The 25,557-nt window shown below is 39.5% G+C and overlaps 2 protein-coding genes across 4 annotated transcripts in view; one reads left to right on the top strand and one right to left on the bottom strand.

The window, feature by feature from the left end:
• bcl9l (bcl9 like) overlaps nt 1-18,750 on the top strand; it is a 42,584-nt gene extending 23,834 nt beyond the window's left edge. For 2 of the 3 annotated variants that reach the window (XM_028045140.1, XM_028045141.1), the window contains 6 exons: nt 7,438-7,557; nt 7,782-7,935; nt 8,724-8,808; nt 9,765-11,988; nt 13,662-13,916; nt 16,445-18,750. In XM_028045140.1, coding sequence (XP_027900941.1) covers nt 7,438-7,557; nt 7,782-7,935; nt 8,724-8,808; nt 9,765-11,988; nt 13,662-13,916; nt 16,445-17,532 — 3,926 coding nt within the window. In that variant the 3' untranslated portion in view covers nt 17,533-18,750. Of the gene's footprint in view, nt 1-3,174; nt 3,547-7,437; nt 7,558-7,781; nt 7,936-8,723; nt 8,809-9,764; nt 11,989-13,661; nt 13,917-16,444 lie in introns of those variants that run through there. The other variant, XM_028045142.1, reaches the window with a different exon arrangement.
• A 1,950-nt stretch (nt 18,751-20,700) lies between these two features.
• Nucleotides 20,701-24,958, bottom strand: cxcr5 (chemokine (C-X-C motif) receptor 5). Its single transcript, XM_028045143.1, has 2 exons — nt 24,598-24,958; nt 20,701-22,014 (listed from the first exon to the last, which is right to left on the bottom strand). Exons 1-2 carry the CDS (start codon nt 24,628-24,630, stop codon nt 20,950-20,952), a joined length of 1,098 nt encoding a protein of 365 aa, XP_027900944.1. The 5' UTR covers nt 24,631-24,958; the 3' UTR covers nt 20,701-20,949.
• Nucleotides 24,959-25,557: the final 599 nt, after the last annotated feature.

Genomic DNA, 25,557 nt, shown 5'->3' on the forward strand with positions numbered 1-25,557 from the left:
TTTCATGGTCAGCTAATCAAGATTATTATAAACTCTACCTCTTATGGTTGTAGTTGTACTATTAATATTTTAAACCTTAGATGGAGTAACTTTTCAATGAATAAACAATTTCCCCTTGGATGTCAATAAAGTATATTCTATTCTATCTGTGGCATCAACTAGCTCACTCACTCTTTGGTTACTTAGCAACTCACTTGTTCTTTGGTTACCTAGCAGAGTAACTAGCGCAGAAGCAGTTTAAGGTTTCACCACCGTGCCTCATAACTGCTTAAAAATAAACAACAAAAGCAGGAACAAAACAGGAAAGGTCACATTAAAAGTTTATTATTTCAGATATTTAAAACAAAAAACTAACCAATAATTATTGGTGTGGACTGATATGAAACTCGTATATTGTGATATGTCTTTCAGTCAAGTCGTCTAGCTCTAAAATAAAGTTGTAATATTAGAACACGAAAAAATTAATTTAAATGAGGAATTTTGAGCATCTTGTGAAGTTATCCAGAACAGAAATACTTTCATCCTTTACCACATTAGTATGACATTATTATAAGTAGCAGGACTTTAAACGATTGAGCAATGACTGAATCTATTTCAAACAAGTAACCAGATGAAATGAGAGAGATCCTGATTAAAGCATTTTCTCAATTTTAAGATGTTTTTTCTGGTAAACTTGCGCTTGTATTCTGCCATTATTGTCACTTTAATCTCGTAACTAAACGCTGCCATACAACTAACAGAAGGAATAACTGAAATAAAAGCCACTTTTTGAAAATATTTTCCATCATTTGTAGAGAATTGATTTGAAAAAAAATCTATTTAAAATCTGATTTTATTTTTCAGTCATATTGCCCTGCCCTGCTCAGGTCTAAATTTACACTTCCTTTAACTTCCTATCAGCAACATCTTTACCCGAAATACCAGATTACGTGCATTCGCCTCCTCCACAGCAGGAAGTGAACGTAAGGACCGAGAGGACGGATGAATTTGTTTTCTCTTTCGCTGAAATGCCCTGACCTTTTGCCAAAGCGTCAGAATTTCCCCTTCTTAACTCTTTATGGTGTGTTTCACATCCAAGACATTCATCTGGTTTCTGTTTGCTTGTAGGAAAATAAAACAAGTGTATGATTTGCATTTGTTGTTTTATTTGGGCTTGTGTTTTGAGAGTTTTGGCTGCAGATCACATTAGTGTGTTTTAGTGAAACTCCTCTTTGCTTCCTGTACAACCTACACTCGGGCTTTCATTGGTACAGAGGACATCTGTTCGCATCGGTTTCCTCGACGCCTGCGCTAATCATTGCCTTTATAACAACATCATGCTAATTTGTGGTGACTTGCTTTCTTTGTCTCCAAACAGAAGAGGGGGGCGAGTCCTCACAAACTGTGACTGTAAAAACTGATTTGAGTGCTGTATGCAAATTCTGATATGCACATTCTGAGAAAACAAAAACCCACTCGAAGAGGCGTGGCTTCGGCGCTTGAAGGATGATAAATGAAAATAAAAGCTCCCACTGACACGTACGCACAGCTACAGCTATTCTCTTCAGATTTACCTTAAACCGGTTGAGCTTCTGCCCTAAAGCTTCTCTGTCTGCTGCTTGCAAAAACACAAAAGGTCATAATGTTTGTCTGATGGTGTAAAAATCCTCCTGCTGCTGTCGTCTGCTCTGCATTATATAAACAACTTCCTCCTTTACTGTACTTTTGCACGCTGTGGTTGCTCAGACTCGCCCCACTTGTGTTTGGAAAGCTAGCCGCACTCGGTAGCACTGTACTCAAGTCTGTGAACTTCTTCAGATGTTGAACGTCAACGCTTCTCAAGTGGATTTCATGTGGTAGACCAACACAAAGTGGAGAGAAAAAGATGGAAGTTTTTAAAACCAAGGTCTGAAAAGTGGGTGTGCTCATGTATTCAACCCAATCCTCCTAAATACAATCGACAAAATTTAATCTCTGTATGAATGCAGCTGTTCTGTGAAACAGACGATATAAGATTATGGCACAACTGAAAACCGACCACACAGGAACAGATGAGACCCATGGTGACACTGACCGATACGATTATTGGAACAACTAATTTAGTAATCAATTAATTGCTATACAGACCCAAAATTGGCCATTTACTGAAACAACAAAATTAAGCCAAAACTGCATTACAGCAGGGCTGAAACGATCAATCATAATTATTAAAGTAATCGTCAACTAATGTTATCGAGTAATTGCTAACTGGAGTTTACAAATTCAAAAAAGACCATTTGCTGAAAGAACAATAAGCCAAAACTACATTATAGCATGGCTGAAATGATTAATCATGATTAGATTATTAAAGTAATCGTTAACTTGTTTAGTAATTGATTGATTGCTAACTGGAGTAAACCCTACAGTGTATTAAGTGAAGCAGAAAGGGATGAGTTCTCCACATGTTTATGTTGGAAGTAAATTTTTACCTGCATATGCATCCTTTGCTACAAATGATCAAGTATTCAACAAAGAAATGCTGTTGTTTCATTTTGGAGGACTGAGCAATTAATCGTGATTAATCAATTATTGGGATAATCATCAACTAATTAACTGGAGTATACAAACCCCAAATACGGCTATTTGATGAAAGAACAACACATTCAGAGTAGTAATTAAGCCAAAACTGTACAAAAAATATGTACATTTTGCATTTAAGATGAACAATCTTCTTTGTTTCTAAATATGTTCTACCCTGAACTCATCAAATGGCATTTTTAAAAGTTAAAAAAAAATCATATTAAGCATGTTTTGCTGTCAGCTTATTAATCTAAATATAATCAACAGAGTTGTTAACGGCATTTTTTCTCTGGCTGCAGAGAAAAAAAATCTTTTTTTAGCATCTTTTGCTAAAAAAATGATTAAGAAATCTAAAAAAAATTATTTCATTTTAGGCAATACAATTTTTTTATTTTCTTATTCAAAAAACTAATTGAATTATTTGTATTTTGCATTAGTTTTCTAATATTGAATGTTAAGACTTACGTGGTTAAATGTAAAGTAAATAATGTGGCAAATAATTTTTTATCCAATTAATTGATTAATCATCTGAGTAACAACTAACAACTGCAGCCCTATATTTTAGGCAATAAAATGTTTTTCTTTAAAAAATGAATCAGATTATGCTTATTTGCATCTTTTAATGTATTCCTAATACCTAATATAATTCTAATTGGTTAAATGAAAAATCTGCAGAATGTGCCCATTTTTCATCCGATCATATGAATAATTGATTACTTGAATAATTGTTAGCTGCAGCTCCAATGGTGACTGGTGGCCTAAATTTTACTCTTTGGGCTTCATTGAAGTTCTGAGTGGTGCCGTAGGTCGGGTAAGGTTCACCATCCAGCCGGTCAGTGATCCTAAACACGCAGCCACGGCTACAGTATGACGGTTTAGATAAGAGTTGCACAATATAATAAATTGCAATAGTCATTAAAAGTTCAATGTGTGAGAAATCTCAGCCAGAAAGGAAGCTTGGGGGAACTTTTTTGTACGCTGGAAAACTGAAGTATAAGGAAGATGCAGGTTAGTCGAAGCATATTTAGTAATGTCACAATTTCCTGAGATTCTGTGTTAGTGGCTTAGTCAAAGTCCAAACCTACATCCAACAGATAATCTGTGGAACGACTGAGAAGTTTGAAGAATCTTTCTGGTCAGTCTGACTGAGCTTCAGTTGTGCAAAGTTGGTAGAGAAATACTCCGAGGTTTGAAGCTGCGACTGCAGAGAAATCTGTTTCTACTAGAGGTGCACTGATAAATTTATCATCAATTTCTTTAAGTTTGAGTGATTCACTAATACTTGGGTGCAGAAACAATCTTGTCTCCCTCTGCAAATGTCTGTAAATCCACCACTGCTCCCCTTTTCTCTGCTGGGTAACAATAATCATCCCACTGATGCTAAATTAGCAACTTTTCAGGCTAAGAAATCTGTATCGGCAGGTCAGGCTTTTTAAAAATTGGTGATTGGCCATAGAACTGCAATCGGTGCACCCTTGTTTCTGTGAAGTCTTGCCTCAGGGGCCTGAATATGCACACCTCACTTTTCAGATTTTGAACTGTTGGTTGTTTTTCTTCCATTTAATTTACCAATACGGATCACTTTGTGCTCGTCTGACTCAGATTCCCAAATGAAATTAACTTTTGTTTTACTGTAGCAAACCATGCAGATTACCATTTGCATTCATTTTATTATTTTGTATTAAAAATTAGTTTTTAATCTTTTCTAGTAAGTTAGACATTGTTTTGAATGAAGCAAGTTTCTTTGTATGAGAATTTTTAGAAATATTCTTGAGGACTTTCATAGTTTTTCTTGGTATTTTCTGCTGTTTTTCAGTCATATGTTCTAGCAATCAACAATCAGGTGTTAGAAATTGTTTTATTTTCTCACAGAAAATAAAACCAGAATAGTTTTTTTCCTCCTCTTGTTCATGAAATGCATTAAAGCTGAAACCTCCCACTTTCTTTCAGTCAGTAAACGCATCAGCACACACCAGGCTCTTTGTTTTGGCTCTAAACGTTAGGGACATCCTGTGATGGAGATTTTTATGGTCCATGTTTCTTCTAGAAAATTACATTTTGATATTAAATTTGGTATCGGAAGATTTTAGTTAATTTTTGTCGTTTTTCCTATCAATCAGATCAGTAAAACTTGGCTGATATTAGATGCTTATTTCCATTTTGTTTGTGTTTTAGGAGCCTGACGGGATTGGTCATTTGATTTTTGTTTGGTCATGTGACACATTTAGTGATGCAGCAATTCAAGTCAAAAGGGTGAGGAATATATGATATTGGTAAATATCTGTTATTGGCCAAAACGGCAATACTAATATCTGTCGGTATTAGCCCTATTTTTCAGATTGGTTCATTTTTGGTTTCTGCCATTAACTTTTGAGTTAAAGCAAAATTTACTCAAGAGTTTTCATGTTTTGGAAATAAAAATCTCACTCAATCTGAATTGGAGGAATAAAATAAATCAGTTTTACGTGAGATTAAAGAATCCCTGGTCTTTCTAGCCTGACCCGACAGTTAAGATTAAAGAAAATAAATGAAGACAGAAGTGAAATTAAAAGAAAAAACTTTCTGAAAGTCTAAAAAAACTATCAATAAACTCTGTTTAAAAGTTTTGCACCATCCTGCATGCGATGTAAATGTCTAATATGCATTTCAATGCGTTCCAGGCAGCTTGTATTTCCCTGCTACGCCACCGTTCGGTCAGGCAGCCCAAACAAAGTCGGGGGAAATCCCCTGCTTTAGAAATGACACATTATACTTCCACCATGTGGTCTCCGTCAGTTTGATGTCTGGAATAACTCTCCTCCAAGGTGTTTCTGCTCTAGCTGCAACTCAACTCAACTCTGCTGCAGTTTGTTTCAGCCTTTTATTCTTAATAAAAACGGGAAGGAAATTAGAGGAACAGTCGGAGAAGAAATGTGGTCGAAAACAATTTAACAACCGATAATTATTTCCATCTTGTTGCCGTTTGTTTCTGGAGGAGTGGAGGCGGCTGGTTGGGTGGTATTTGTTTGGTCATGTGATTTTGATGTGGGGAGTTTAACTGAAGCAGTCAATGGTGTGCTCAGTTTCCCCCCCCTCAAGGTGTCGAAATGGCAGAAAAATATATTTAAAATATTTTTTTCTTTTTGTGTAAAATCTACTGTTACCATATGTGCAACTTTTTTGCTGGGTTTGCGGCAGTCAGGCTTTTGAAATATCGTTGATCGGCCAGAAAACTGCAATCAATGCACCTCTACTGTCATTTTAATAACGGCTATCAGTCTGTAGAGCAATTGGTTGGTGCAATGTTGACCATTAGCACAAACAAAATATATACCTCTGGAAAAAACTAGGAGACCATTTAAAAGGATCAGTTTCTTTGATTTAACTTTTTAATGTGTTTCAGTAAAATGAACATTGTTCTTTTATTCTATGAACTACTGACAACATGTCTCTGAAATTCCAAGCAAAAATTTAGCATTTATTTGCGAAACATGAGAAATGGTCAAAACAATTAAAAAAAAGCAGTTCTTTCAGACCTCAAATAATGCAAAGAAAACACGTTTATATTCATTTAGAAACAACAATATTAATGTTTTAACTCAGGAAGAGTTCAGAAATCAGTATTTGGTGGAACAACCACAGGTTCACTTGCAGTGGGCTCTTCATTTTTCCCAGAAAAAGCCTTCTTTATCAGCTTGTTAAGCCGTTTTAAGTCCCGGACTCTGATGCTGCTGCTCCACAGTTAATGGCAGATTTATAGAAGATCTTCCTCATGAAGCTCAACCTGCTTTTTTATTATTTCATTTTTTCACGTCTCCAGTCCTGTCTGTTGTTTAGGCGAACATCACAGTATCACACTGGATGTTCATAATGCAACATAATGGATGTTGTTCCTGTATTAGTGACTTTTATAAACAGCTGTTTTGTGTGAAAGAAATCTGTTTTGTAATTAGTTGTCTGCTTTGAAAAGCAATAGAAAGCCTTATAGTGATTTATAATTGATAGTTTGAAGATTTTTAGATGCTCTCTCTCAAATGAGCAGTTGCAGTTTTCTGGTCATTCTTAAAAAAGCCTCACCTATCGATTCCGATAATGGCCAATACCAATGTTTTTTTGTCTGAAATGTTGCTGAATAAGGAAAATTTCTGAATTGGCAACAAAATTCTGATTTTAATCTCCTAAAAAAATCTGAATCAATTTTTCTTTTCCAGTGGGCCTAATCCTTTTCCGTAGAGCCAAAATCTGATTTTAATTTATTAAATTTGTCTAAATAAAGCAGGTGTTTTGAAAGAAAGTAACCTAAATCCTGTTCTTTAAACTAGGCCTGTCACAATAAATCAATTGATCGCATGATAAATTAAAAGAAGCTCAATAATTTTCAATTGCTTTGTCGTTTTTCTCTTTTCTCTCGTTCCAAAAACTGGTTAATAAAAGTTTTCAGTTTGGTGTTTTGGTATCAACTATTCCTTTTTATTTTTTTTTTTTAAAGATGATTTTGTTTACAGAGACTCTATAATAATTCATTTTATTTGTTGTTTCTGTTTTCTTTATGTTGGATATTTCAAATGTCTTCCAGCTCCAGTGTTTAAATGTTCATTAGAATTTAAAGCTTATTGATCCTTGAGAATGTTTTCTTACCACCATTATATTTCTTGGAAAATGATCTCAAAACAACAACATTATCATTTATCACAATAAACTTGTTATGACAGGCTTATTTACAACTCGAAAGAAACGTAAAAACCCGGTTATTTTTGTTTGACACAGTAAGCTTGCAAAATCCTTTTTACCTTTTGGATCTGTGATGACTAAAATCCATTCAGCTTCATTTATTTGCTTGTTTGTTTTTTTTTACTTATTTTTAGCCCACACAGTTTGGCCAGTGCTGCTGTTGATGTTGATGTGTGTTTTTTCATCCAGAGGGTGTGATGCGCAGCAAGCGGCGCTGCGTTCTGACCAAGAAGCAGCCTTACAGCGGAGACGAATGGTGTTCTGGTCCAGACACGGATGATGAAGACAAACCGCACTCCGGCTCCCAACGTAAGTCTGTGAAATCCTCACCAACGCAGCTGTAACCATGGCGATATCAATGAATCTTAATCTAATTACAGAAATCTCCTCTTTTTTTTTTTGTATGTAGAATCCATAGAAGCTTAGAGGAAAAAAGTTTGGTTTTAGCTCCATCTAGTGTTGAATTGTTGCAACTGAGTGCATGCTTGTTTCAGCTGGAGAGACGTTGAGTTCTGGTTCTGTTGGTTTCTCAGGTCCGATCCCGGGACATTCGGACCGCCTTCCTGCTGGAAACCTGGCGGCTGAATCCGGGGTGGCCGTCATCGGATCAGGACCGGCGCTGAAGGCGGAGCTGCCGCAGCCTTCACAGCAGGTGGTCTACGTTTTCACTACCTGCCTGGCCAACAGGTGAGACGCACGTTCAAGATTTAAAAAAAAAAGTTCCTACAGGTGTTTATTATAAAATATTTTAAAATGCTTGAATTTTAGGAAAGTTCTTGATTTCTTCATAAAGTTATAATATGTTTGATTAAAAAGCCTAAATTATTTATTATTTGCAGTTCAAATCAGATATTTTCACACACCTAATAAAAACATTTAAAAAAATTCTTTTTACTGTCTGAAATAAAATCAGACTTAAATTTTCGTTTTTATGCCAGTTAGAATGACAAAAATTATTTTTATTTGCTAAAGGCCTGAAAACCTGGCAAGAATACAAAATTATTACTTATCATTTGTGTAATTTTGGTTGTATTTGGTGTTTAAGCCTTTAGTTTGAGCAGGAAGGTGATTTGGTTGAAATATTTCATTAAAGTGAATATTTATTATTCCTAATAACGCAGTGAATTATTGATCATCTTATATTTTATGCTAAACTGTGTTTCTGTATTTTTTCTGTTAAATTAGAGTTTTGTTATCACAGCAGTTAGGTCTATAAGGTGTATGAGAGAATGTAAAATTTTTATTTTAGTTTTTATCCTGCTGTAGTCTGTAGAATAATGCCACCAAAAATAAATTGACAGTAATAAATAATTAACTTTCTCCTTTAGTTTTTTTTTTATTTTTTTTATCTCCAAAGTGCAGTGCTGGAAAAGTTTGTGAATTTGTCTTAAAAATACCTTAAAAGTTTTTGAATTTTACTTTGTATGAACCATGTATACAGCATTAATAAGTTCATTTATTTGTTTTTTCAACAGTGCTGCTGAGGCAGTGATGAAGGGACAAAGTGATTCAATCCTTCGCTTTCACCAGCAAAATGTTCCAAACTCCAAGTTGGAGCAGGTCAGAAACCGAAACTTTATTTTTATGAGTTTATTTTGTTAGTCTCACATTTACATTCTGATTATCTAAAAGACAACAGCTGCAAAATGTGTGTGATGGATGATTGGTAAACCTAAGTTTATCACTTGTTTCTGTTCCTGTTTTATTTTAAAATAAAACTTAAAGAAGACATAAATAAATAAAGGAAGGCTTTAATGTTTTGTTTTGCCAAATGGACTTTTACTCCGATTGTGGGAATATGAAAACACCACTGAATTTTAAATCTACTTTCAGTGGTCTGGTACCGCTAAAATCTCATCTCTTCCTCTGGAATCCAATTTGTCGCTTTAATTCATTACACTGCAAAAACATAAAATCTTACCAAAGATTATTTTCAAATTTTTAGTGCAAATATCGCATTACACTTGAAATAAGGCAAAACTAACTTACAAGTAACTTTTAAGAGCTTGATTTATGTCAATAATTCCTTAATTAATAATTGATTTAAAAAAACTAGTTTCACTGGTAGATTCTTTTACTTGTAACAAGATATTTTTCCCATAGTCTGCCAGTTGAACTAGTACTTTCTTATTAATATTAGGGAATTATTTACTTAAAACAAGCTCTTATATTTTGTCAATGTCAAACTTATTATATACCACATTTCCAATAGCTCAAGCTGCACAAAGTGCTTCACAAGTTAAACGCAAACAAGAATACCGGTAAATAAAATGCATAATAGGGGTACAGTAAAATATGAAAAAGGCAATAAAACAATAAGAACAGCTAAGCAGCTGTAAGATGAAGTATTTGTGTTAACTTGAACTTGGTAACTTTTAAGATATTTTTACTAGAAACTAAATTTAAAATACTCAGTATGATTTTGTGTTTTTGCAGTGTGGTCTATAAAGTTAAAATATTTAACAGGGTGTGCATTCCAGTTTGTTAGGTTTTAATGTTTGTTTTCTTTGCTGCAGGGCTACCAACAAGGGAAGCTCCCTAACCTCCCTGAGAAGGTCAACTCCAGCTGCTCTCTGTTAACCGGAACCCCCAAGTCCCAAAGCGGAACACCGCGGCCAGCCTCCGCCGGAGTCGGAGGTCCGTCATCAGCCGGACACTCTGACAGCGAGTCTGGTCAGGTCAGACCTGCCGGGGCTCCCAGCAGTAACAACGGTGCCCCCCAAAGGACAGGTGGAGGACTTAGAGAGTCAATTAGCGGTGCTGATTCGGGTGCTGCCTCCTCTCCATCTGGAGGCGCCAGCATCCTGTCCGCTCATCTGCAGGGTGATGCGCTGCAGAGAGACAGCAGGAACATGGATTGTCTTTCCAAGGAGCAACTCGAACACAGAGAGCGCTCTTTGCAGACTCTGAGAGACATAGAGCGGCTGCTTCTGCGCAGTGGAGAACCGGGAGGCCCAAGCTGCGGCAGTGCGAACAACCCAACCAACTTGAATAATACAGACAGGAGTGGCGCTGAGGATGGTGAGATTGGTACGAACGCCTCTGGGAATTGTGCTAACGCTAGCATGTTGCCGAAAAAGTACGAAGAGCCTCTCCAGTCCATGATTTCCCAAACGCAATCTCTCGGTGGGGCAGTTCTTGACAACCCGCGTTTAGACTCTCACCACAACCTCCCACCGCCATTGCATCACCAGATGCACTCGCCTGTAGACAACATGGCGCCCCTGATGGGGCCGGAGGGGCTCACACGGGAGCAGATGGCGTGGAGGAAGCTTAAGGAGGAGTACTACCAGGAAAAGAGGCGGCAGCATGAGATTGAGCACCCTGGACCCCCGCAGCACTTTAGAATGATTCCTGAGGCTGGCATGCATGGGGCCCCGATGATGATTAGAGGGCCACCTCCTCCCTACCACAATAAACCTGGAGACCAGCAGTGGGATTCTGGGAATTTGATGCGACGGGGAATCGGTGGGAATGGGAAAGTGTTTGAAATGCACCCGGAAGGGCCACGGGGCCCTCGGTTCCTGGGTCAGATCCAGAGAGGGCAGCCAGGTGGAGGGGGTTTCCCCGGATCCTTAGAGGGTCTAGGACCTCAGAGGTCCATCCGACCCGGGATGATCTGGCTGGAAGACGTTCCAAACAGCGGTGGTGGTGGTGGTCCCTTTCAAGGCTGTTACCCCGGCGGAGCTCCCCAACACTTTCAAGACGATGCTGAGCTTTTAGCGCGCGAGGAAATGTTCCGGATCATGGAGAAACGGCAGATGCAGGTGTCCAGGTTTGAGCTAGACCGATTGGCTAAACAGCAGCAGCAGGGGAACATGGGGCCAAGAATAATGGATGGGTTTGGGGGTGCAGATTTCCCCAACATAGTAATGGTGCGAGGCCCGCCGTCTGGTCGGGTTGATCCAATGGATTTTCCCGGTTCAAGGGAGATCATGGGGTCACCTGGAGCGTGTCATCCAATGAGAGACTTGGTGGATTCCCCTTTAGGCAGCAATATCCCAATGGGAATGAACCCTCAGATGACCCTTCAGCAGCAGCAGATGATGATGTCACAAAGGCTCAGAGGGGGGCCTTTACCAGGCATGTTTGGTCCTGGAGAAATCAGCGGAAGAGGTGGGAATAAGGGGATGATGCCTGGACCCGACGGGCCCTTCCAGTTCCCGAGTCAAGGTCCCTACCCTGAAGGACAGGTGGACGGGTCGTTTCTTCAACAACCTGGCCCTGAGATGTTCGGCCCTGACCAGCCTGGACCCAATCAGCTCGGAGCTACGTCTCGGCTCAGCCATTTGCCTCAAACCGAAGGCCTTAGAGGAGCGGATCTTGCTTCCAGGAACGCCCCTGAAATGTCTGTCAGCGTTAACTCCCTCGCCTCTCCATCAGTGCCTCCGCCTCACCAACTCAAGTCGCCATCCCTCAATCAAGAGCCATCTTCTCTCTTGCCTTCTCCGTCCGCTCCAGGGCTGAAGTCGCCACTGTCTAACGCCGGGCACCACCCCGGTTTCCCCCCGGCGTCCGGAGCGGGAACTCCCTGCTCTTCTTCCTTGAAGTCTCCTCAATTAATGGCGTCCTCCAACCTCGGCTTGCACTCTCCGTCGGCTTCTCCAGGGCAGCTTAAGTCTCCGGCTATGGCTGTTGGTTCTCCCGGCTGGACGTCGCCTAAGGTTGCTCTTCCAAGTCCCGGTGGTCCGACCGGTGGAAAGCCCCTCGGCAATGGAGGAAACGGCTCTACTGAAGCAGGTACACTTTAGTCAAGTTTATTTGCATAGCACATTCCAGCAACAAGGCAGTTCAAAGTGCTTTACACCATAAAAACATCATACAGTCAAGCAATGAACATTACATCTTGTCAAATGCTATCATCAAGCAAATACATATCAAATATGTTGATTACTGCTCCACTAACTGCTAATCGAAAGCACCTCTAAACAGGTGTGTGTTTAGCCTTCATTTAAGAGGGAACTCTGTGTTTCAGCAGTTTTTGGTTTTCTGGGAGTTTGTTCCAGATTTGTGGTGCATAGAAGCTGAATGCTGCTTCTCCGTGTTTGGTTCTGGGGATGGAGAGCAAAACAGAACCAGGAGAATCGGATTAAAGAAATTTACAAAACAAAATATTGGTAAATCTGGCACAACACTGGTGTTACTATCGGATATCAACATCAGTCCAATTTTTCATTTTTGAGCATCCTGACCAGTTACTTTTCTGTAGTTTAGAAAACTGACCTGTAACAATAATAGCTCACTTTCTAAGTTAACCTGAAGAAAAGTTATACAAAGATCTGAAATTATATTCACTTTAAAGTTAAAGAGGCAGGCTCACAAATACGCTTATAAAAAATGTCTATGTTCTAGCTTTTAGTTTATCTGTTCATCTTCAGTGAGTGTAATAGATGAATTCTCACCTTGCCCCATACCTGTCAAGCTTTGGGTTTGAGAATACGGGAAATGTCGCCTGGAGTTGGGGGCGTGAGGTGGGGAGTGGGAGGCAGAAAATAGACCAGGGCGCACCGTGTTCCGGCCGGGAACACGGTGCGTAAATTTTCCTCAAGGAAAATTAGGTAAATTTTCCTCAAGGAATTTTAATTATCGAGGTACTCGCATCTTTCGAGGAATCGCTTCAGCCCTAATAGGTTTGTCACTTTAAATTCAAATAAGTTGCTGCTGGCCGCGTGCCCAAACTCGCACATGAAAATTGCCCTGAATAGATGCCAGCTGACCAAACATTCTGGAACTCAGCTTTGATTGCTAAGTGACGGGCAGAACCCTGCTGGGGTTGCTAGGTAACGGGGCAGAATCTGCTGATTTTTGTTGTTACATTTCGTAGGTTTTAGAAACGGCTCATTTTCCAGACACCAAAATATATTAAAGTATTGCCAGAAAACGGTGGGTGGTTGTTGTTTTTTTTTTTCTTTTTTAGCATTTGACCTGTTTTTAGAAGCAGTAGGAACCCAAATGAAAGCACAAAAATGTGTAAAATGTGAATTCTGGATAAAAGCTCCCCTTTAAAGTCTATCCTCTGAGCTACAGAGAGCCAGTGTATGGATTTTAGAACTGGGGTTATGTACTCTATCTTCCTGGTTTTAATGAGAACACAAGCAGTAGCATTCTGGATTAGCTGAACTTTTTTTTTTTTTAGGCAGACCTGTGAAGACACTATTGCAGTAATTAATGCTTCTAAATATAAACGCATGGATGACTTTCTTTAGATCTTGCTGGAACATTAGTCCTTTAATCCTGGAAATGTTTGTGATAGGGTTAGGTAAAGGTGATAGAAGGCTGACTTTGTAACCGTCTTTATCTGACTCTGAAGGTTCAGACCTGAGTTCATCACTACACTCAGATTTCAGGCCTCAACTTTTGTTTCTTTTAGACGAAACTCTGCTACTAATAACTTTTTTTTGTATATTTTGCAGGACAGCCCCATCCTCCAAGAAGTTCCAGCTCAACGCCCCTTAGCCAACCAGCTTCTATGAATGCCAGCATGCCCTTCACTTCCTCCCCGGGTGCGACGCCATCCCAGAATCCTTTATCTCTCATCATGTCTCAGATGTCGAAGTACGCCGTCCCCAGTTCGACCCCGCTCTACCACGATGCAATCAAAACAATTGCCACTTCTGACGACGAGATGCTGTCTGATCGACCTCTTCTGTCTGGTGTCACTATTGGAGGTATGAAGATGCCATAACTAGGCCTGTCACGATAACAGATTTTGCTGAGCGATTAATTCTCAAAAATTATTGCGATAAACGATAATATTGGTCGAAGACCTTTTTACACTGATTTAATGGAAATGATGTAATAATGCATGCGATTTCCTGCCAAAGATAGATACACTTTATTTTCAAAAGAATATTTAACACTGGAACTGATAAACAAAATAAACAAAACAACCAAAAACAAAAATAAAATGGATTCTCAGTCTCCATTAATAAAAAATGTACTTGAATGAAATCTAAATAACATAAAGTCAAAGTGGAAATAAATCCTGCATTCAACCAAAAGAGTGCAGATTATGATGTCTGTGTTGCCCTTCAGTAATAATTCAATTTAAATAGAGAAGATGGGCGCATCGACTACCTGATGCAATAGTTGACACTACATGATTTTTTTGCCCCGATAGAACGTCCGCCGTTCTAAGATTGTCGCTTGCGATTTCATAACCGATCATCCTGTGGTGTGTTATGGTAGATCCTTGATGCTGCTCTGATCCAAATCAGGGGTTTTCCCCGACTGGGAGCTTTAAGGCAGCCTGTTGAATGTGACAGGTAGCCAATCAGAAAGCGTGGATTCTCCTCCATGTTTTCTGAGGGGAAATTACGGAGGGGAATCCCAAACAGCTGACACCATGCAAAGAATATAGAAATGACAAGAGGAGGAGTTGGAGCGAAATTGCTACAGCAGTTGATAAACCCCGTAACTTTTCAGCTGTTCTTCATTAAGGTGACATAAATAGGTTATAATGATTTTCATTCAGTCAGGACTGACACTAGCCACATGCATTGCAGGTAGGGGTTGAACCAATTAGTCGACTAGTCGACTCTAGGACGTCTCGCGAGTTTTTACATTTCATGTCGACTAGTCGCAGTCATGTGATTGCCGGTGGTGACAGCCTGTGCTGATCTGACAGCACAGTATACGTCACAAGACACAAGAAAAATAAGTTAATACATTAGTTTAAATGATATGTAGATGGATGCATATTTGTGGGTTTACAGTGTTTTTAAAAGGAGATGGAGTTGCAGCTGCAGTCCACTACAAAACACGAGCCGTCTAAAACTCGCCCCCTTCCCGCTAAGGATGTCACTTAGCCGGCTCACGAGTGTCTTTGTCGACGATCTAACTAATACATTATGATGTTATGTTGCTGATTAAATAAAGATCTGTGGTAATGACAGCTGCTGATTAAATAAAAGCCTGTAGTTGGTAATGACAGTGTATACTTGTCTGACATATATATAGCCGTGAGTTCGTGCTAAGAATGACACTTCGTGCTTAGAAGTGTCATCAGATCAGCTGTCAGACGTGTATGACACTCTGACAGCTGATCTGACAGAACACTGGCTACAAAATGGCGTCTTCAAAACAGATCGAGGACAAGCCCGCATCTTGTCAAACAGGTAGAAATTCGTCAACAGTGTGGAAATATTTCACTAAAGATGACTCTTCTGGTTTAACTACCGTAACATGCAAAATCTGCAAAGCTGTGCTGAAGTACAACAAAAGTACGACCGCGATGCACAGTCATTTGAAAAGGCATCCGCTAATGCTAATGCTAGCTCCTGAACAACCGGCTCGATCCAGTCAGTTGTCAGTAACTTCATTCATGTCAGTGGAGAGCACTGGAGTTGAGCCTTTTTTCATTCAGTGTCATCAGCATAAAGAAAAAAAGGCCGGAAGAGACGCTAATACCGATAATGAAAATGAGGTCGATAGCTTTAATTCATCGTACGATTAATTGATTTATCGTTTATCGCGACAGGCCTACCCATAACAGAAACAAAATGAACATTTACACATCAGCATTTAAGAAATATCAAAACAAAACGTTTTTGTGATGATTCAATTTAAAAAGTGAAACTCATTCATTACACAGAGTGCTATATAACTATGGCTGACAGATAAAACCCCAATATCCTCTCATAAATAGAATATTAAATAAGGATTAAATTAAACCATTTTTAAAAAAAATAAATATTTAGGGCTGAAACGATCAATTGGATTAATCAAGATTAATTGATTATTGCAATGATCATCAACCAATTTAGTATTTGATCAATCTTTAACTGGATTAAATAGAATCATTTTAATTTAGTCCAGAGAAATATTTAAGGCTGAAACAATTAATCATGAGTAATTGGATTAATAACCGATTAATTTGCTCGATTATTGCAAGACAATTGCAAGTCAGGAATGTTTATGGTTGAAATTAATCGAGATTGATTCGATTAATCAGGTGTTGCAATAATCGTCAACCAATTTAGTAATTGATTAATCATGAACTGAAGTGGAGACTCAAAAATGAGTCATTCCATTACCTGAAAAACAAATTCAAAGCAATAATTAAGGCAAAACTGCACAAAAATATGTACATTTTGCATATTAGATTAAGAAAATGCACTCTGTTCACTGCTTGAACTGAGTGAATTAAGTAAACTCATTTGTTTTGTCGTCCATGTTTTCTCCTCTTCCTCTCCAGGAAACATGGCGAACGCCCAGATGTCTCAGATGCTGAACTGTCAAGGCTCCATCGGACTGCAGAACGAGCCTCAGAGCCCGATGGGTCTGGTCAGCCAAGGCCAGCAGCATCTGTCCCATGATGCCCCTGGGCCTGAACTGGGCATGCCAGCGATGAGTTCGGTCATCATGGGAGGCGGCGCGCCTGACGGGATGGGCCCCAGCAGCGCGTCGCCGCTGTCGGCGGGCTTTCCTCGTATGCAGCCGCCCATGCACTCTCCGATCGGAGGAATGCCGCCGAACTTTCCCCAGCCCAGCGACGACATCCTGCCGCATCAGCAGCTTCAGATGCTCAGCAAAGGCCACCATCACCAACGTGCGCCGCACCCGCCCGACTCCTTCCAGCCACTGCCTCTGGGCGACGGCCCAGATTTGAGCGAGGTGATTCGGCCGACACAGACGGGGATCCCAGAGTTCGATCTGTCTCGCATCATTCCGTCCGACAAGCCCAGCAGCACGCTGCAGTATTTCCCCAAAAGCGAGCCTCATCAGAACCCGCACCAGCAGCATACTCCACAGCAGCTGCTCAAGCAGCTTTCCCAACATGGCGGAGGCAGTGGTGGCAGTGCGTCATGCAACCCGCATCTAGCCAGCCTGCAGAGCATGGCGGAGCAGCAGCTGCCTCCCCACCCTTCGCACGGAGTTATCCGACAAGGTATGGGAGGGTCGAGGGCGGTGATGTCCGCCGGCGGCGCCATGTGTTCGCCGGGACACATGATGGGAAGGACAGGAATGATGCCGCCTCAGCAGCAGCCGGCCATGATGGCCAACAATCTCCTCCACCATCCGTCGGGGCCGTACCCTGGCATAATGCCGCCGCAGCAGCACCCGCACAGTTTGATGACGCAGCAGAACATTATGATGATGCAGGCGAAACAGAGGAGCATGTCAATCCCAGGGGAGCCGTTTGGACACCAGGGGCCCATGGTGGGGCCGCCCCACCCTCAGGCGGCCATGATGGGGCAGCAGCAGCCGCTCAGGCAGCGGGGGATGACTCTGGACAGTCCGATCGCCTACAGCTCCGGCGGCATGGCCAATATGCCTTTCTGACCCGGCTTCGTACTTACACAACGTCCGTTTTTGGTGTACTGTTATTCCCACCTGAGTGAAGTTCCTCCCTCGACATCTTCTTCAGATTAAACGAAATTGCTGTCAAACATTTGTGCAGCAAACATTTTTTGTTTATGCTGTTTTTAAAGATATTAAAGGAGACATGGTAGGTAAAATTCACATTTTGCACTTTTTCCATTCTTCCGTCTGGGTTTGTACTGCTTGCCCAAACACTTAAAAACATAAACATCCAGCTGCTTTATGGAAGTAAGTTAATATTTTTTAGCGTCTGGAAAATTATCTGTTTGAAAAACCTCTGGAATATAGTCACAAATCAGCAGGCACTGCCCCGTTACTTGGCACCCCTAGAGAAGCCCAGCCCCGTTGCCTAGCAACCCCAGCAAAATTCCACCCATCACCTAGCAACCCAAGCTGAGCTCCAGCACGTTTGGAAAAGACGAATGTTTAGTTTTTGACTTGCCATCCAGAAACCACAGCAGCTTATTTGGATTTATAGTGACGGAGGCCCTAAAACAGCTCTTTCTGAAATTCTAGAGATATTCATAAATGTTTCCGGAGGTCATCAAAGGTCAACCAACCACTGTACATTTACAAAATCAAACGAAATTGATACAAATTAACTGTGCTATGCTTGTGCAGCTAAATTATTTGTAGCACAGCTGATTGACGATGATTTTTTTTTTGTGCTCGTTGATCTTCAATGATCTCTGCAAACATTTAATATTTTAAAAATTTTGCTAAACAAACTTTTGACACCAACCTCGTTTAATTTAAAGACGGTTGGGGGGCCAACTTCAATCGGGTGTTAATCCCGTATATGTCTGAGTGATGATCTCCAAGTTTTCTGGGCTGAAGCTGATTTTAAGACATGTAAAAATTTCAGAGCACTGTAACACTGTTCAATAAATTTGAAGCCATTTTCTAAATAATAAAAATACTGTAAATTGTGTAAATTTCCACAAAATCTGTGTATTTGCTTGGTGACGGTCAAGAGAGGAGTGCCTCAAATTTCTATTTGTTTTAATATCATTGATTTATTTTTTTCTCCAATTAAAAAAAACAACTTGTGAAAATAAATTATATATAAATATATAATATATACTTGCTGTATATAAGATGCAATGTGTGATTGTTTGAAGTTGTTCTGTCTGTGTTTTAATAGAAGTCTACAAATAGAATAATAATCTCTGGAGTTAATTTGGTTATTGTGTTTATTTCTTTAGGCAACAGTTATTTGTCATATATATACATATAAAATAAAAAACTTTGTTTAGCTACAATACAAGCAAATAATACAGTTCATTACAGCCCTTTTATCCACATAGTAAATACAAAGTTGTGAATACAGAAACAGGAAATGCTGAGTATATTGATATATACTGTATATATAGGATGTTAACTCCTCCATTTTGATCCCAAATTTGAGGTTTTTTAATAGCAAATTTGCAACTTTTCAGAAATGTACATGTTTTTTCCAAGAATTTTTCTTAGATTAATCTCAAAATGTCTGGGGGGAGAAAACGGGTTCTAGAAATTGTTTGACTTTTCAAACTCAGAAATTTTTTTTTTTTTTTTTTTAGAAAATTTCTGAAATTGACTTTTCTTCTACTGCTTTTCATCTCCAATGGTCCTAAATTGCCATCTTACTCATTGGACCCAGTTTGGTTGACTGAATTCAGTTATTATGTAGCTCTTTACTTGGTCTCAAATGGATCCCATACGAGTGCCCCATTTTTTCCCTAAAGTTTTTCTGCAAACCTACCCAGGGGATCCTGAGATTTGTTGGGGTTAGCGACCACAGCCGTCCACTATAAATATCTAAAATCTAAAAATACTTGAAAGCTCCTCTAAAACACTTATTACTTTATTGTAATAGTTGAGACTCGAAATATTCCTTAACATGAATACGCTCAGTGGAAACCATCGCAAAACTGCCACGGAAGCTAACATTTACGGTCTTCCTCATTTCCTCTTGGTGGTACAGCCAATCAACAACAAGGAAAATAAATGATGTTCCTGGATTGGCTGCTTTGCAAACGCCAGCCAATAGTGTGTCAAGTAGCATTGTTCTGAACTACTTCAGTTTCCGAAGTTGCATTTTGTTCCTAATATTAAGATTTTCGGCAAATAGGCGGGGGTCCACTGTGTACACAATTTTACATACAATGCCAACTCCTTACCGTTCCTCTTTTCAGCCCATTTCGTGCCTTTAATGGGCCACATATGTAAAGGCATACATACACTAGCGTACTTCACTCCGCGGAGGTCTGCGCATGCTCAATACGGACTTAAACTGAATGTCGCACTGTGAACTGCTCGGCGGGAAACAATGATCAAATCGGACTGTTTTGTATGTGACACTGATCTAATAAGTGTCGCCGTCCACAAGATGGCGCCGAATGAGAATCGGCGCCATCTTGTGGACAAAATGACGTCACATTTCGAAGCGCGTCTCACGGAAGAGACATAGCAACTTGGATGATACATCAACGACTTTCAGAGAAAAAGACGTGGAGGAAAATGCTTTCGCCCTGGGTAAGGATTAGACACCGCGTAGGAAATTAGTACGCGCGACTGAAATATGTACAGTACGGCTGAGTTTGTGGGAGCCTTAAATGTAAATTGTAGCATAGGGCTGGACAACACGGCCGAAAACTTATCAGGATAAGTGGTTCATATGAATCGACTTCGGTAATTATTATTGATTGTTTTTTTGTTTTAAATATTCAAAATACTGCCAGATTGGTGGCGTAACGTTCCCTGCTCACTTTTATGCAGCTGTGAGACACAGTGCTAGTTACTTAACCTGTTTTTGTTAGGTAACCAGAGAGTCAATGAATTAGTTAATGGCACAGATTTCACAGTAATCAATAAATCAATTTAATCGCATGATGAATTAAAACACTGTCAATAATTTCCATTTACATGATTTATTGTTTTTATCTTTTCTCTCTTTTTCTTCCCAAAAATATATAAGTGTTCAGTCTGGTGCTTTGGTCTCAACTCGATAATTTTGGTAACAGATACTTCATAATTCATTTTATTTGTTGTTTTGATTATTTATTTTGGATATTCAAAATGTCTTCCAGTTCCAGTGTTAAATATTCATTAGCCTTTCAAGTTTATTGATCTTTGAGAATGTGTTCTTGCATTATTGTGCCATTATTACCATATATATTAGTTAAAAATGGTCTCAAACATCAATGTTGTTTATCACAATAACTTCTGGGACAATTTGTTATTGTGACAGGTCTACCACCAACCTTACTTAGGTAGCCATAAGAGGTTGACGGCTAGCTTTTTATGTATTATCTATTGATACATATAGATATATCTGATTTATTGGTCCAGCCCTTTGGGTAGCACTTTAGACTCTTGATAAATCTGAGTCATTAGTCAATACATGACCATGCTGTTCGATGTCGTTCCATCAGAAACAGACGGTCTTCCGTAATTTTGAGTTTTGATAAACCGCAGGCAAAAGCGGCCGCAGCCCAGACGACACAGAAGATGCAACAGCTCATTACGAAACTGCACCCCAACAAATGCGTACAGGAACGGGTTGAGGCAGCAGTGTGAGACACCCAGACTCTCTGTCACAGCATGAGCTTGAGCTAGCGCTTTCCAGGACCAACAGGTGTCACTCGTTACGACTTCCAGGTCAACGAGAGTTTTCATCAGTGAGGTGATGTTGTTTGGTAGCCAGCAGACACAAAACACAATGGTGACAAGCAAAGCCAGCCGGATGGCTCCCTTCTTTGCTTGGCTTTTCTGACTCTTGAACAAAGTGATGACAAGTGCGGTGTAACAGTAACACATGACAGCCAGCGAGAAGAAAAAGCTCACATGATGCAAGACCCTGTTGGCCAGAACCCAGTTTTGCGCATTGATTTCATAACGATAGTAATCACACTCGGGCAAGGAGTCGTTTGTGTTTGACCTGGCAGAGAGAAAGACGGCGTTGGGCAGTGACAACAGGAAACAGATGAGCCAAAGTGAAGCGCAGGTCAGGTGCACTTTTTTCGGGCGTCGACTTTGCATGCTGGGGATTGCGTGGACGATGGCCAGATACCGATCGAATCCAATGCAAGCCAGGAGGAAACTCCCACACAGGAGGTTCAGGTTTCTCAACACGCCATTGAGCATGCAGAAAAACTCCCCGAACATCCATCCGGCGACGCTTTCGACCACATTGAAAGGCAGCGTGAATATCAGCAGGAGGTCGGTCAGGGCGAGGTGCAGCAGGTAGATCTCAGTGATGCGCAGCCGACGGTGACGCCTCAGGAGGATGGCGACCATCAGGCCATTTCCGGCCAAACCCAGAAGGAAGATGAGGCTGTTGAGCACCGGACTGAACACAGAGTAAAACTCCAGGAATATCAATCTTTCGTCATCGCAGGTGAAAGTGTCTTCATTATAATCTGTATTATTGTCATAGTTGTAAGAGTCATAATCGTTGTCCTATGAAATAAAGAACAAAGAGAATTTTGTTATGACAGCAGCGGAATAAGAGTCATTATGTAACAGATAAACAGACTTAAACCCTGCAGTCTTCTCTATCAAATCGGTTCCCGGAAACTCTGAATGTGCCAGATGGTTTCCTCTTCCTCTTTAAAGACATCTGAGCTATTTTTAGCTATTTTGAGTAGCAAAACATCCATAGCAAATAAAGGAGAACTACTTTCTATAATCATCTGCAATGGATTCACTTGCTGCAAAAACACAAAATATTAACAAGAATTTTTAATCCTGTTTTAGTGCAAATATCTTAATACACTTGAAATAAGACAAAACGGACTTACAGTTTTTAGCCGTAAATAGGAGCTTGTTTTAAGTTAATAAGTCCTTACTGTTGATGGAAAAGTCTTACAACATGGGAAAAATGTCTTATTAGAAATGAAATGATCTGCCACTACAACTACAACATTTTCATCAATATAAAGAAATTATTGACTTAAAACACGCTCTTACTTGCTGAAATGCTATTTATAAGCTAGTTTTGTATTTTATATATATATTTTTACTGAGATATTGTTTTTGGAAACTAGTCCAAAATTACTTGGCAAGATTTTGTGTTTTTGTAGTGTATATCAAGCCTGAAGTATTATAATTTATTACTATCGGGAAATCCACAAAATTTAGTTACACGCCAACTGTTGATCCAAAATCCAGAGTATTTTGAAATTATTCTTCTTCGCCCGTTATAATCAAACTCCATCAGATATTGGAGATGTGATTGGTCCATCTTTGCTGTCAGGCTGCAGGTTTACTGGTGACTCCTGAAGTTGGGTGTGTTCATACTAGTCCTGTTTAATCCGCTTCAATCAAACTGTAGTTTGTTTGTCTCGAAAGTCCAGTTCGTTTGTGGAGGTGTGAATGCACAATCAAACTCTTATGTGGACCAAAACGGTGAACTCTGGTCCGTCTACAAACCTCGGTCTCTCTGACTGAGACCGGTTCAGACAGAACCGCTCTCTGAACCGCTCTCTCTCTCAAGATGTCAACGAACGTTTTCGTCAGCGAGGTGATGAAACTCTGAATTGAACTCTGGTGCAGATTAAATGTGAACGCCAAGTGGACCTAAGATTGCTCCAAAAGCAGGAAGTGAACTACAGTGTAGGGAATTCTGGGTAAATACAACCATAACAAACGTGCTAGACTAGCGGGAAAAATGGGTGTTTATGCATGCGGTTGTTTGTCAACAGCTCCACTTTTGTTTGTTTACATTTCGTGAAGAAGGAAGTTGCGCTCAGTGTCTTCAGATGTTTTCATGTCGTTTCTCTTGGTGGTTCTTGGTGCAGCGCCTCCACAGGCGAGGAGGGGAACAGGTTTTTCAAATGATTTGGTTTGTTTTAACTCAGTGCCGTGTGAAAAAAACCCGCTGCAGCTGAAAATGTAACAAATGTTGGGACTTTGGTCCCCAATCGAACCAAATCTACCGGAATATCAGACGTGGAAACACCCTGGCAAACATACTGACCACTTTCCATCTACTACATTCTCCTACTACTCTCCTCTTTTGCAGTTAACCTCTGGTTTTTCTGTCCATCTAAATTATACTTCATCTGACATTTGTATCATTATGTTTTACCTTTTCTCTCTTTTTGACAATATTACTAAGAAAGCTACTGGTTACTATGGTTACCATAGTTACCCTAGTTTAGCTAAGTTTTTCTCCAACATTGAATTACGTTTTGCTTAACGTAGAAAGTGCTCCTGTGTCAGTGATTCTCTACTTTCTTTCTCTGCTTTTTCTGAAACTTCCAGTTGGACGTTGAGTTTTTATTAAGACGAGGTTTGTTGTAAATTGGTGCTATTTAAATAAACTGAAGAATTGCTTATAAAGTTACATTAATAACCATTAAAGATTTTAATTAACTAGATAAAAAGAAAACTTTGTCAACTAAAAAATTTATAAAATGTAATCAGTTCATCTTAAACAACTTGATCTTTACAATTTTGGCAGCTACTTTTAATTCGGCTCATTCATATAGCTGCAAATGACAACAAACAGCATCCATTTTATACGCAAAAATGTGTAAAAGCATATAAATAATCTGATCATGTGCATTATTTCCTCTTTTTCTGCTATATTAGAAAAATCAACCCCTCAGTGCATTTATTTTAAATATTCAACATGCTTTGGACAACTTCTTCTTTTCTGGTTGCTTGGTTAAATAACAGGAAACAAGCAGTGCACAGCTAATTTGAATAAATCCCATATGTTACATACATCTTTCCTGTCTAGGTTTATTTAAGACATTTAAGGAACAGGGCAATTTAAATGATAAAATAACAAACAAGCAAGAAATATTGCATTGCAGTTGCAAAATAAAGAAAAACAATACAAATATTAGGTTTCCGTTTTAAAAATCTGTATTGGTTTTAAAATTGAAATATAGAAATATGAGAAATTAGGTAAATCGACTTAAATTATAGTCTGAATCCACTATCTGGAGATAAAAATAGATTAAAAAAAACACTTAAATGTACGCTAAATGATGAATTAATCAGCGTTATTGTGAAGGTGGGTTAAAGTCTCACCATGTCTCCAGTGTAGGTCTTTGTGAAAGCCATGACGGCGCGGCTGGAGATGATCGTTTCACACTTATGCAGCGGCAAAGCGCAAACACTTCCTCTTATGCTTTCCTTTTAAATTTGCCTTCTAAAGCTTTCTGTTGGGTGGAGACACGGAGAAAAGAATTAGCAGCTGAAAAAAGATTTCTGCAGCGGATACACGAGCAGCGATGTGCAGCCACAGCGACAAATTAAATGTGGTAGACTCAAAAGTAGACTTGGGCCAAAAAAACAACCTGAAATTAAACAAATAAAGTTGCCTGATATTTATGGTAGATGCAAAACTCGAAAGGAATTTTACCACTGTATATTAGGGCGGTTGTAGATAGAGAAAAGAAGTACATTTTTTGCCAAAAACTCTGAAATTTAGCGATTAATTTCAGAAATTTTCAAGAAAACTTTAAAGAAAAAAAAATTTGTAATTAAATGTTTTTTTTTTTCTCATTTGAAATTCCAGCCTGACATTACAGGAAACATCATAACTGTAAGGTGTGCTTGTTTAAACTTTCAGGCTTCTCTCAGTACTCCGTACTGTAGCTTTAAGACGACTATCTTTATATTTCTGCTCAACTTGTTTTTGTGTAAACTCGTTTAATTCTGCAACATTTGGCCAAAGACTCTCCCAGTGATGCCCTCTTCAGGTCCAACAGTGGCTCCTGCAGCTCAGTTTTCTCATGTGACGTCACATGCGTCACCGGCAGCCATCTTGGTAGGCAGTTCCTATGGAGTTGCTATGACAACAAGCTTAGAACTAGCTCTCGACTCACAAACAGTGTAAGTACATTACAGATATTACTCGATTACATTTTTTGAGTACTCTCTGTGTAATACTTATTTAAAATCAGAGAGATTTACTGACAAACTAGAAAATTTGCTTTGGTGGTTGTTGTGGTTTCTCAGTTTGTTTTTTCTCTTCCAGACTTCTAA

The sequence above is a fragment of the Xiphophorus couchianus genome, chromosome 18, assembly GCF_001444195.1.
Source record: "Xiphophorus couchianus chromosome 18, X_couchianus-1.0, whole genome shotgun sequence".
Lineage (NCBI taxonomy): Eukaryota > Metazoa > Chordata > Actinopteri > Cyprinodontiformes > Poeciliidae > Xiphophorus > Xiphophorus couchianus.

Coding starts and splice junctions, on each gene's coding strand:
- cxcr5 (XM_028045143.1), bottom strand. CDS start 24,630: ATGGCTTTCACAAAGACCTACACTGGAGACATG. Junction 22,015..24,597: donor AGACCTACACTGGAGACATG/GTGAGACTTTAA, acceptor TTTATTTCATAG/GACAACGATTATGACTCTTA.